This window comes from Salmo salar, chromosome ssa18 (genome assembly GCF_905237065.1).
Source record: "Salmo salar chromosome ssa18, Ssal_v3.1, whole genome shotgun sequence".
Taxonomy (NCBI): Eukaryota; Metazoa; Chordata; class Actinopteri; order Salmoniformes; family Salmonidae; genus Salmo; species Salmo salar.
Genome location: NC_059459.1, coordinates 63,102,315 through 63,115,808, shown reverse-complemented (window position 1 = coordinate 63,115,808; position 13,494 = coordinate 63,102,315). Strand labels below are relative to the sequence as shown.

At 44.0% G+C, this 13,494-nt stretch overlaps 1 protein-coding gene across 14 annotated transcripts in view; it reads right to left on the bottom strand.

Moving 5' to 3' along the window:
- Positions 1-13,494, bottom strand: part of LOC106577626 (adhesion G protein-coupled receptor L3) — a 329,820-nt gene that overhangs the window by 34,755 nt on the left and 281,571 nt on the right. For all 14 annotated transcript variants that reach the window (XM_014155901.2, XM_045701384.1, XM_014155886.2 and 11 more), the window contains 2 exons: positions 11,929-12,105; positions 109-318 (listed from right to left, as the gene is read on the bottom strand). In XM_014155901.2, coding sequence (XP_014011376.2) covers positions 109-318; positions 11,929-12,105 — 387 coding nt within the window. The remainder of the gene's footprint in view (positions 1-108; positions 319-11,928; positions 12,106-13,494) is intronic.

The following is a 13,494-nucleotide window of genomic DNA, read 5'->3' as shown; positions in this document are numbered from 1 at the left end:
AAAGAGACACTACCCTAGGCCCTCCACTAACACACTGCTCTCATTGAAAACCATTGAGTGGGCTGTGTTTTTTGCGCATCAAATCGTCCGGCTTGGGAATGTTCTTACCGGTTGGTCAGCTCGGTTGATCCCCACCAGGAAGAGGGACTCCGCTATGAAGAGGCTGATGCAGAGGTTCTTGTGGATGGTGTTGCGGTCGCTCTGGAGGCCCCGGAAGAAGCAAAAGGTGAACAAGCTGATGAGCAGGCAGACCAGAGAGAGCAGGATGCCAACCCACGTGATGACGTCCAACAGCATGTCATGGACTGGGTCTGTATTCTGGGAAAGGGTACAAATAAGGAAATGCATTACATGAGATTACTGGATAGGAGTAGAAGATGCTCCACCAACATGAGACGAGGCGCAAACAAAAAACAGGATGAACATTAGGAAGGAATAGGCGCAACTGTCGCTCACAACCAAAAACCCCAGATGAGATTAACATAATTTAATATACTCTACCGGTCAACAGTTTTAGAACACCTACTCATTCAAGGGTTATTCTTTATTTTTTATATTTAGAATAATAGTGAAGACATCAAAACTATGAAATAACACATATGGGATCATATAGTAACAAAAAAAGTGTCATACAAATCTAAATATATTTTATATTTGAGATTCTTCAAATAGCCACCCTTTGCCTTTATGACAGCTTTGCACACTCTTGGCATACTCTCAACCAGCTTCATGAGGTAGTCACCTGGAATACATTTCAATGAACAGGTGTGCCTTCTTAAAAGTTCATTTCTTTCCTTTTTAATGCATTTGAGCCAATATGTTGTGTTCTGACAAGGTAGGGGTGGTGTACAGAAGATTGCCCTATTTGGTAAAATACCAAGTCCATATTATGGCAAGAACAGCTCAAATATGTAAAGAGAAACAACAGTCCATCATTACTTTAAGACATGAAGGTCAGTCAATACGGAAAATTCCAAGAACTTAGAACATTTCTTCAAGTGCAGTCGCAAAAACCATCAAGCGTTATGATGAAACTGGCTCTCATGAGGACCGCCAAAGGAATGGTTGACTCAGCGTTACCTCTGCTGTAGAGGATAAGTTCATTAGAGTTACCAGCCTCAGAAAAAGCAGCCAAAAGTGCTCAGCATATGTGGGAACTCCTTCAAGACTGTTGGAAAAGCATTCCAGGTGAAGCTGGTTGAGAGAATGCCAAGTGTGCAAAGCTGTCATCAAGGGAAAGGGTGGGTATTTGAAGATTCTCAAATATAAAATATATTTGTATTTGTTTAAGTGCAGATGTGGCCAGGGCAATAAATTATAGGGACCATACTGTGAGACGCCTAAGACTGCGCTACAGGGAGACAGGACGGACAGCTGATCGTCCTCGCAGTGGCAGACCACGTGTAACAACACCTGCACAGGATCGGTACATCCGAACACCACACCTGCGGGACAGGTTCAGGATGGCAACAACAACTGCCTGAGTTACACTAGGAACGCACAATCCCTTCATCAGTGCTCAGACTGTCCACAATAGGCTGAAAAAGGCTGGACTGAGGGCTTGTAGGCCTGTTGTAAGACAGGTCCTCACCAGACATCACCGGCAACAACGTCACCTACGGGCACAAACCCACCGTTGCTGGACCAGACAGGACTGGCAAAAAGTGCTCTTCACTGATGAGTCTCGGTTTTGGAGGTGGAGGTTCTGTAATGGTCTGGGGCGGTGTGTCACAGCATCATCGGACTGAGCTTGTTGTCATTGCAGGCAATCTCAACGCTGTGCGTTACAGGGAAGACATCTTCCTCCCTCATGTGGTACCCTTCCTGCAGGCTCATCCTGACATGACCCTCCAGCATGACAATGCCACCAGCCATACTGCTCGTTCTGTGCGTGATTTCCTGCAAGACAGGAATGTCAGTGTTCTGCCATGGCCAGCGAAGATCCCAGATCTCAATCCCATTGAACACGTCTGGGACCTGTTGGATCGGAGGGTGAGAGCTAGGGCCATTCCCCCCATAAATGTCTGGGAACTTGCAGGTGCCTTGGTGGAAGAGTGGGTTAACATCTTACAGCAAGAACTGGCAAATCTGGTGCAGTCCACGAGGAGAAGATGCACTGCAGTACTTAATGCAGCTGGTGGCCACACCAGATACTGACTGTTGCTTTTGATTTTGACCCCCCCTTTGTTCAGGTACACATTATTAAATTTCTGTTAGTCACGTCTGTGGAACTTGCTCAGTTCATGTCTCAGTTGTTGAATCCTGTTAAGTTCATACGAATATTTACAGATGTTAATTTTGCTGAAAATAAATGCAGTTGACAGTGAGAGGACGTTTCTTTTTTTTTGCTTAGTTTACATGATTCCATGTGTGTCATTTCATAGTTTTGAATGAGGTATTCTAAAACTTTTGACCAGTAGTGTAATTATTGAGTGTATTTGTGTTGTAACATTATAACTACACTACATTGTGTATTGAATCAATCAAATAAATAACTGGCCAAAATGACTGTCTCAGTGTTGACAATCTGATTAACATCTAAGAATATCGGTATTTTTTTGTTATGGATAACTAAAATGACACTCAAATGTATATTCACTAATAAACTAAAAACAAGATGAAACTGCCTTTTGGTAGGGCCACCATTGACCTCTCCACACAATGACCTAGCTGTCACAGATAGGACCACAGGTGGTAAGGTGGAAATGGCATGAAAATGTGTCACCAGTGTGTTCTGGCAAGTTAACAAATTGAGTTACGGAAATGGCCACAGGTGGCTGTGAAAGGCACTATGGGTCATCTATTAAAGGCCCAGTGCAGTCAAAAACTAGATTTTCCTGTTTTGTGTACAGTATATACACTGAGTATACAAAAAATTAAGAACACCTGCTCTTTCAACGACAGACTGACCAGGTGAAAGCTATGATCCCTTATTGATGTCACTTGTTAAATCCACTTCAAATCAGTGGAGATCAAGGGGATGAGACAGGTTAAAGAAGGATTTTTTGCCTTGAGACAAAAGATTTAAGTGCCTTTGAACGGGGTATGGTAGTAGGTGCCAGGCGCATCGGTTTGTGTCAAGAACTGCAACGCTGCTGGGTTTTTCACGCTCAACAGTTTCTCGTGTGCATCAAGAATGGTCCAACACCCAAAAGACATCCAGTCAATTTGACACCTCTGTGGGAATCATTGGAGTCCACATGGGCCAGCTTCCCTGTGGAACGCTTTCGACACCTTGTAAAGCTGTTCTGAGGGCAAAAAAGGGTGGAGAGTGCAACTCAATATTAGGAAGGTATTCCTAATGTTTGGTATACTCAGCGTATATTTCCACACTATGAGGTTGGAATAATTCTGCGAAATTGTGAAAATGATGATAGTGTTGAGCTTTTAGTGTTGAACTGTTTGAAAAGACCGCCTAAAATGTAAGCCTGTTTTGGTGGGATGGAGTTTTGGCCTGCCTGGTGACATCACCAGGCGGTAAAAGATAATAGACCAATAAGAAAGAGAGTTTCAAACCTCTCTGAACAATAACTTGTTCTCAACTGGTCTAGCTGGTTAAATAAAGGTGACAGCTCATCGAATTAGGCCCCTCAAATTCTTGCTTGAGAAACTGCTCTTCTCTAAGAAGCTATTGTTGTTTATTTTTTACCATTTTAATTGAAAACAATCACAGTAAGGTACTTTAATTGTTACCCATAAATATAGATACAGAACTTGCAAAATACAGAAATACAGCTGGTATGATACATTTTGCATCATATGATGAAAAACGCAGCATCATATGATGCAAACTACATCAAACTTGATTGCTGACATACAAAACATTTTGGGACCGTCAACAATGGACAAATGAAACAAATACCATAATATAGTTTTTTGGATGGAGTTTTCCTTTAAAACGTTGTTAAAAACAGAAATGTCAAAGAAGACTGTCTCCAAGCTTCAAACTGACTGCTGTACCTGCTGGATTCGTAGAACCATTTGGGCGGAACTCGACGTTTCCAGAGTCGACTTTGATCACACGTAACACTTAAAGAATAGTAACACAAGAGTAGAAACAGCTTCGTCTGAAGCCACAGGCCAGCAGCATACCACCCTGCATCCTACTGCTGCTGGAAGTGGTGTTGGCAGGCCAGTAGGAGGCACTCTTTCCTCTGGTCTAAAATAAAATGTCCCAGGGCAGTGATTGGGGACATTGCCCTGTGTAGGGTGCCGTCTTTCGGATGGGACGTTAAACGGGTGTCCTGACTCTCTGGTCACTAAAGATCCCATGGCACTTATCGTAAGATTAGGGGTGTTAATCCCGGTGTCCCAGCTAAATTCCCTGTCTGAATTCCCCAGCTTCCAATAGGCTCATTCATCCCCCTTCCTCTCCCCTGTAACTATTCTCCAGGTTGTTGCTGTAAATGAGAATGTGTTCTCCGTCAATTTACCTGGTAAAATAAGGGCAAAAGAATTGACTGTTTTTCTTTTCAACAGCCTTCAGCTGTGATGAACATGACAGCAAATTGTATTTACATGGAGTGATCTTGAGGATGTCAGTTTTGTAGAGCAGATATTCAATCACTCAAAATGTGTGTGTGTGTGTGTGTGTGTGTGTGTGTGTGTGTGTGTGTGTGTGTGTGTGTGTGTGTGTGTGCAATCTCAAAGGCCTGTGCTTACACAATAGTCCTCAAGGACAATATCAGTGAGTCACAGCTAGAGAATGCACTCCTCACTATTTTTTTACTGGAAGCACACAGTATTAAAGTTGGGACAAAAAGCCGAAAAATACAGACACAGACATTTCCTTCCTCTTACCGAAGCATCGTGCTTCCGTCTGTCATTTTTGGTGATTTTGCTGCACATAGATTCCTGCTACGAAAGTATCTGTCCGTTCCTGCTTCACTGTCAGTTGCTGACTCTCACTATCTCCCCAGTGTGAGTACGGAGGAGGGAGAAATGCATTGAGAAGCTCAAGCATTCTGTAGGTCTATATGACCGTTGCTCAAAATGCTATTGTGGGGAAAAAGACAGTATTTCTCACCTCTTAATATTGAGTTAATGTCACCACTTTACAACCGGAGTAGGTTGCAGTTAGTGTGGTTTTGGCGCTGCCTAGGCCTAGCGCTATTGGACACAAGCCTACATTTACAGTTATATTAATCAATTAGCCTACATGGCTATCTAGCAACACTATCATATTTAGAGTTAGCAATCTAGCTAAGTGTTTTGAGCTCCCACTTCCTCAGGTGGTGAATAATATAGCCTATTAGGACAATAGGCCTACGCACGAAGATGTCAGCAAATTCTCTGAAGAGCGCCCCAAAAAATCGGATAATTCTGGATCCTATTTGGACAGGTTGTACTTCAAAATATCAATCAATCATGCATTTCCTGGATATGTTAGATGAAATAGCTGTTTTTTACTTGGCACTGGAAGAAAAAAAAACTGTCTAGAGCCCTGCCGGTAATGTAACGCCACTGTCCATTAAAACATTAAAAACCATTTGTTGTTATCAAGCAAAATAGTTACATTTATCACGATATGACTCTAGCACCTCCCCCAAACCAAATCTACGCGAAAAGGGTCAAATTATTGCGACATGGATTTTTTTTTCACACATCACCCAGCAATACACAGCGCACATTTTTTCACACAAATGAGCACTTCCTCTAAATCAAACTTCGACCCGAGTCAGCAGTATTAATCTACACTGGGGGCAGGGTAAGAGGCTAAAGCATCCAGCTGGGATTTTCTACAGCCTCCATTATCGTAGGGGATGCTTTACACAAAGGCTTGTTAAACAGGTGCACGGAGCATGGGCTAACGCTAGCGTAGAGAGACGGGAGAACAGATGCTGATCATTAAGGGGCTGCTCTACAATAACAGTCGACGCGCTACCCTGAGTCTGGGGAGAGGCTCTCTTTACATTTTCTTGCCTGATGAGCCGTTGTGTATACATCAGGGGGACAGGGGGATGACACGACTGTGGAGCAGCGTGCCGTAGAACAGTGTGTGTGTGTGTGTGTGTGTGTGTGTGTGTGGCTGTCTCTGGTCCTCCATAATACAAAGGCATCTCATGCGCTGGTTGGTGGCAGATGCAGACTGTTTTGAAAAGGGGGCCTAGGGTGAGTTGAGCTAGCGAGCTGTGCCATGGCTTCAGGCTCTATCCATCACAATCTTTACCTTGATGGGGGGGGGGGTGCTGGGTCAAAACGAGATGGAGGTGTAGGGTGCATTCACACGTGTGCGATCGATCTACTGCGGTGACATCTCTTTGTTCTGGGAGGGTGGATGATCGCTAAGGTGCCAACGGCCACAACTTTATCCCTACGATGAAGGCCATTTTCTGGGGGCTCGTCCGGGCGTCTGCAGCGGGAATGGGAACTAGGGTCCCGAAAGCAGCGGACCGTAATTCGCTCCAAAATTCAGTCTGTCATGGGAGGCCAAGGAGTCATACCACAGGACATGTTACTTACTGGGGCGGTGCAAGCCTTGCGCAGATTCGATTTGTCTTCCCTCCACCCTTTAAACACACATATATTTCATTCTGGTTGGATGCCTTTGGGAGATTGGGTTTGCCCCTGATCTGTTACCACAAGGCACAGAATAGGACCTCAGGTTGATGGGAAGTCAAACGCAGAGGTGTATACATGTCAACTGCATTCCTTGTCACCCTATACCCTGACCAATCAAGTCAATCCAATCAGATATCACACGATACCAAATGAATCACCATTGCACCCTTCATCCTAACAGGGGTGCCTCCACTGGGCTCTGGACGTGCTCAGATCCACTGGGCCAATGGGACAGAGAGGAGATGAGCTTCATTCCTTGATATACCTCAAAGAACCGCTTGCAACACAAAGCCAATCCAATTAAAATGAATAAATCTGCCTGGACGACATCCAGGGAGAGAAAGAGAAGGAGAGAGAGCTGGAGAGAGCTTTGAGTCATCAAATACGTCAGGGCAGGGCACATGTTGTGGTAAGGGTAGCAGAGGCCCTACCGAGGGGTGTCGAGCATTGAATTCACCTACGGGCAAGCATTTAGGATCTTAAAGAGCCAGGAGGAGGGAGTTTACATTCAGTGCATGTGCCTAATAGAGCAGTACAATATTCCCAGCGACAATAACCGTGATACACCGTACTGCCGGTGGTGGAGCCTTCTAAAGTGGAATACGTCCAGATAGCAGTCGGAACCTCGATCTGTCCACCGTCATCTTTACTTTTAGTAAATAAACGTACAATAAAAGCACATGGATGACTTGCCATGTCATGATATAGATGGATGGAAAGCTACATATGTGGATGGATGGATGTAATAATTAAGCAATAAAGCCCGAGGAGGGGTATATGGCCAATATGCTAATGCTAAGGGCTGTTCTTAGCTTAGCTGTGGTATATTGGCCATATATCACAAACCCCTGGGGTGCCTTATTGCTATTCTAAACTGGTCACCAACGTAATTAGAACAGTAAAAAGGAATGTTTTGTCATACCTGTGGTATAAGGTCTGATATACAACGGCTTTCAGCCAAATCAGCATTCAGGACTCAAACCACCCAGTTTATAATAAGTTATACGTTAACATAGTGGGAACTGTGCACACTATAACTGTGCCCTCTATACATTTCAAAGCCAGAACGTATCATGGTAGCTTTATGGTTTCAGATAAAGACACCCCACCAGGACACGGATGCATGAGGCTTAGCATCATCCCATTCCATCATCCCATTCCATCATCCCATTGATTTATACACTGGTGGTGCCTAGGGAATGGTGCTACTTACAGGTGGCTCAATATCACCCCCAGCCAATCGCGGCATACACACTCACCACCTAAGTAATGGCCTGTAGGTGGAGGGACAACATCTTTCTAAGTCTCGGCTGGGGCTTCAGATGCTATTTAAACAGTGCCCCCACAACCCTGGGGCTGTCTTGGAAATGGAAGCTTAAATTCAAAGGAGGGTGGTTCGATAAAAAGAGTAGACTGTTGCTGCCTTGGTAGCTGGGGCTGGGTGGGTGGTTGGTGTGATTTTGGGCCATGATATTTAAGAAGAACGTCTAAAGCAGGTCTTTCCAAACGTTGGTCCTTTAGTAACACCGGTGTACTTTGGTTTTTGAACTCCAATCCCTTTGTTATGTTTGACTAATCTTTTATATGGCAACTGGAATGCACATGACATCACCGTGAAGAAAACAAAAAGGCCTTTGAATCGAAAATATTTCATGTAGGTAACATCAAAATAGATGACACCATGTCTATGTCATATCAGACAACCGCATATAAAAAAATATCAAGTTGGATATTGATAGGAATGACAACCTGCTAGGACAGATTGAAGCAATGCTCAAAAGCCATTGGAAACTTCCATTCAAATCACAACCAAATCTTCTCTGAGTAACTTCCAGCTGGAAGTATTATTATACATTCTGAACATACTATTTCTATGCTTGATGAGAGAGCAGTTGGAGTTGCATGAAGAGGAGACAGCGTCATTCTGTACTTTGACAGAGCACTTAAGCAATCACTCTCATCCTCACGCGAAACTCCCTCGCAATCATTTCCCTTCTAGGAGACACAAAAGCGACATGATCTCTGACTGACACACGGCTGGTTACGGCCCGTTTGGTTTATTTTGGTGTACGTGGCCGACTGGTGTACTTCAGCGCGGTGGCAGGAACAGCTGACAAAGGGATGGTTTTCGCCATCAAGCTAGATCATGTTGTTGCACAAAAGTCCACGATCCCTTCCTTATTGTTTGGATGGTAGCTACCTCATCCCCTGTCGTTGACAGACACGGTGTTTGTCTGCTGGATTTGATAGTGAGTCACACTGTCAACTCCCCTCAGGACTGTGTTGACTTTTTTTAAAGAGGACAATGCTTCAGCCAGTATAAATAAGCCTTCAAAAAAGTACAAACTAAACGTGCATGACAAAATGTACAAAGCACAAATTACTTTGTCAACACAACCCTTCAATAAGTGCTAGTCCACAGAGTATCAACAAGTAAAACCACGTGCCAAGAACCTTGTAAAGATGAACTAGACGTGTTTGAGAAAGAAAGAAAAAGCTACGTGGAACTTTGTTTATTGACATTTCACAGTATATTGCAGTATTCTGGAACGCTATAGGGCTGGGTTCCATAACCCTTTTGAATAGCAAAGATGGATATTTGTTCTTCTTTTTTGGAAGAGATCAAAGGTATGCAGTAAGTTCAGAAAAGTGATAATTGACCACAAAGATGATCATTGACTAGAAACATAATTCCTCAGAGAGCCAGAGCCTGTGGATTCTGAATCCATACATTTACAGTACTGAGCCAACATGATCATGAGACGGTGAGGTCAGTTATTGTTGAACGGCACCTCATTAGCTGTTCCATGTTCTCTTAATTGCTTGAAACAGCATTAAGAAAAATCACTAACTTCATGCTTCTGATATGGGTTATTTACTCTTGGTCAGCTTCAAAATGTCCAACAGGTACAGTTCTGATTGAAAACGGGTGTGTTGGGAAAACACTGCATAGTATGTATTAACTCCTGAGTACTATATGCCATTTACTATACATCACAGGTGGCTGGTGGCACCTTAATTGGGAAGGACAGGCTCATAGAAATGGCTGGAATGGACGGAATATATTGACACATCAAACACATGGTTTCCTTGTGTTTGATACCATTCCATTCACTTCATTTCAGTCATTATTACAAGCCTTCCTGTAATACTTTATGTACACTACTACTGCCTCAACACTACCTCAACATAGTCCAAGATAAAGACATATTACAAATTATTACCAATATGTGCATAAGATAATACTGCAACGCTTTCAGCAATACGTATCAGCGTATCAAACAGTGCATTATCATAAAAGCACTTTGAATTTCTTACAATAGAGTAGCATTATTGTTATTTTCTGCTGGAACACCCAGTCTATCTGGCGAAATTACAGCAAAATGAAACATGATGGTGATAGTGGGCCTCTTCCTTCTCAAAGTGAGGATGGTAATTGCAGCGTGACTATCTCTTCTGGCGATGGCGCTAAACAAGACTACAGGAATGTTTTGTTACCATGGAGACAAAATACGGACATCCCAATTGATGGATTTTTTGTTGTTTACTGACATTTAACGGTGTTCTTCCCCCCCCATTCACTTTGCGCTTCCGGATTGGAATGCCTTGGCAGTTTGTCAAAAGATGCCTGCATTTCCTTGAAATGTCTTCCGATGACACTCTGCCTTTCCGACCGAGCAGAAATATAGAGTAGATAAATGCAGACATTTTGGAATTGGGATGTAAGAACCATCTACTTTCCCCCTGAATGCAACACCAGCATCCAGCGGTTTCCACACAGTGAATCACATGACAAAGCGCTTCCTTCACTCCAATTGTGCCCTCTGTTTGTGTTAAGGCTCCTATTCTTCACAGCTTCCCTCTGTATTCATGGCCTGGCTGGAGACCGAGGCTACAGCGCACTAGTTCCCCCAAGCCAAGTGGCTGAGTGACAAACAGTGACTCCTGCTCACTAGGGGTAAACCTCTCCGGACCAGAGTGGCTGGCTGGCTGGGAGTGGGGACAGACTGTTGGAGGGGAGTGGGCTAAGGGAGGTCCAAGGGCCTGTGGTTATATGGCCTTTGGCCAACTGGGACAGGCATTATAGAGTCCTCTTTCCTCACTGACTAAAGCTCGAAGCCTTGGGGGTCCTGGGGCCTTCAGTGGCGTGGCCCTCAAACTTGCAGTGACAGAAGTTATCTTTCTCTTTTCTGGCCAACAATCCCTTCCATCTCTCTCTCCCTTGAGAATCGCCGGTAACAGTGCCACTTTCACACCGCCACACAGCGCAAACTACAGGCCAATCTTTCATGTGACAATCCTACACATCTCACATTATATATACTCTCACTCTCTCTCCCGCCATCTTTCCCTCTCTCCCTACTCACCTCTTATCTTCTGTCAAACAGTCCCACACATGTTTTATTATATTTTGACTCTCTCTCACTCTCTCACTTTCTTTCCCTTCATCACTCCTTTTCTCCCTTCTCACATCTTCACTTTGCTTCTGTCTGTCAAACCTCTATTTCTCATCTCTCTTTCTGTTGTTTTCCCAAAAGGCTAAAACCGATGATGAAGCAACCACAGAGCAATGACAGAACTTACAGATATTTTCTCCCATGTAAGAGAGCAGTAAGACGCAATAAGTAAATTAACGCTTTCAAAATAAATGCAACCTTTCGCTAAATCTTTCTTTCATAAGAGTCTTTGTTCCCCCCGGAAACTGCAAGGGTTGAGGTTCTGGAACGAGAAGACATTCGAAAATTAGGAACAGCTGAAATATGCCGTGACCCCTGGGTGACCTCTCACGGTAATGAGATGGTAATGACTTAAAATCTTCCCATAATGTCCAAATTCTTCATTTAGTATCATGCTTATGCTTTTCATATTTAGCCCTATCCACATAGGCCAATTCCCACGAGTGTAAAGGGTTAAAAAGGGGTGGCAGGTAGCCTAGTGGTTAGAGCCTTCAATCCATTAACCTGTGAATATCAGGGTGTTTGGAACATCTAACCATGCATTCAGGTATTGAAAATGATTTTAAGCTAAGTAGGTACGCGGACGACTCAATAAAAAGCCTCAAAGATCTCTTGAAATCTCAAATGCATTTTCCTCCTGCAAGGGCCAAATGAACACACACTCAACACTAAGGATGCTTTTGGCACAAAAAAAGCTCTTAGATTTGGATCTTAACTCAGTGCCACTCAATAGTGGCCCTTTCATTTCTTTGTAGAATGGGCTGCTGTGAAGGTCACAAAAGAGAGCTATCCATCTGTAAGGCCACAATATAACGTATGGTTTCATGGGATTTGTATTGCTTGTACTGGATCTGAGCTGAAACAAAATGGCTGAACATGGTTTGGGATGAGATGGTGGAAAAGGCCTTACCTTGACCTCCACGTGAGCCATTAGGACGGCAAAGTTGGTCAGGTGGGTACAAGAGCACGTCGTGTGAGTACGGTTGGTACCTAGCAACCGGCAATCCTGCGTCGACCAGTATCCCGTCATGGTCCTCTTGGAATAACTCCAGAAAGAACAGTTGGGGTTAAAGCTTTCCTTGGATTGCTGTGGGGTATAAACCACATAACAATTAGCATATGGGCCCCAGCAGCACAATGAAGCTAGTTGGAGGAAAAACACAAACACATTGATTGAAGGTTGAGTGATCCATTCTAAAAAGCCAAGACTGGCTGGGTTAAACAGAAACGCATGGAGCTAGCTCATTTCAGGTGAGCCTCCCATAACCTTGACATGCCACAGCAGCATAACTCTACAGTGCTCCATTTCAAGACTAAATATCTCGGAAATAGCCCCTTGATTCCCTTTTCCGGTGGCGGTGCAGGTTTCCCCCCACAGCAGCGGTTGGTTTTAGTTTAATGGCGGCGGTGAGCGCCGATGGAGCAGCCATTCATTGTGTTTTTCGACCTTTCGCTTTAACCTTCACTGTGAGACAATAGACTGCCCCGCTGTTTAATGGCCGCCACCGCCGCTCTCTGTCAGGCGGCCGCCTTAACGACTAGTTTCTCCCGCTATCTCGCTGGCCCGTTTTAAAACAGTCACTTTCGAGCTTAATGCAGATAAAGGGTGAGAGGAGAAATGTGCCAATGCATACAAATGCCCTATATGAATGCCCTATATGAATGCCCTATATGAATGCCTGAAATAGGTCTGGTTTTAAGTTTAACTGATGTGGAAAGCCGCCATCTCTTGCAGCTAGATATTGCCTGACCACTTCAAATTGCACCTTCATGCTGTGTGCGTTTGAGGGGATTGTCCATAGCAGAAGTGTGTAACCCCAATCCTCAAAATGCTTCTCACAATGTTGCTAAAGCTGTGACTGTGGAACATAGGCTGTGTCCCAAACGGCACCATATTCGCTATGTAGTGCACTATACTGTATAGGGAACAGGATACCATTTGAGAAGCATCCATAATCAGCAGATCCTCTCCAGACATACATTTCCCGTCTGATTGAGTTCTCCTCCACACAGCCAACCAATGGCTAGTTGGATATAGTGCAGCATGGACTGGAAAAACCAGACGAGGTGACCTTCTGTCCCATTAACCACTTTAATTAGTCCATTAAGTGCGAAGGCAAGAAAGCGAAACAATAACTAGAGGACAGCCACAGTCCTCTGGGACAAGTGATCCAGAACCTCTGATCTAAGGGCTATTAATTGTATAGTGATGGAACTAAATACTAGAGCGAAGAGCAGTATAGCCTGGTCCCAGATCTGTTGGTGCTGTATAGTGAAATACTATGGGGGTGTTTGGTATGACAATGACCACAGTAGTCGGCAAAACGACACAAATAGATTTGGGACCAGGCCATACTTATCATAGGAGAAGTTTGTTTTTGTCACATTTGGCATGACAATGACCATAGGAGTCGGCAAGACAGCACAAATAGATCTGGGACCAGGCTATGAGAAGTACATCATTTTTAATAAAAAA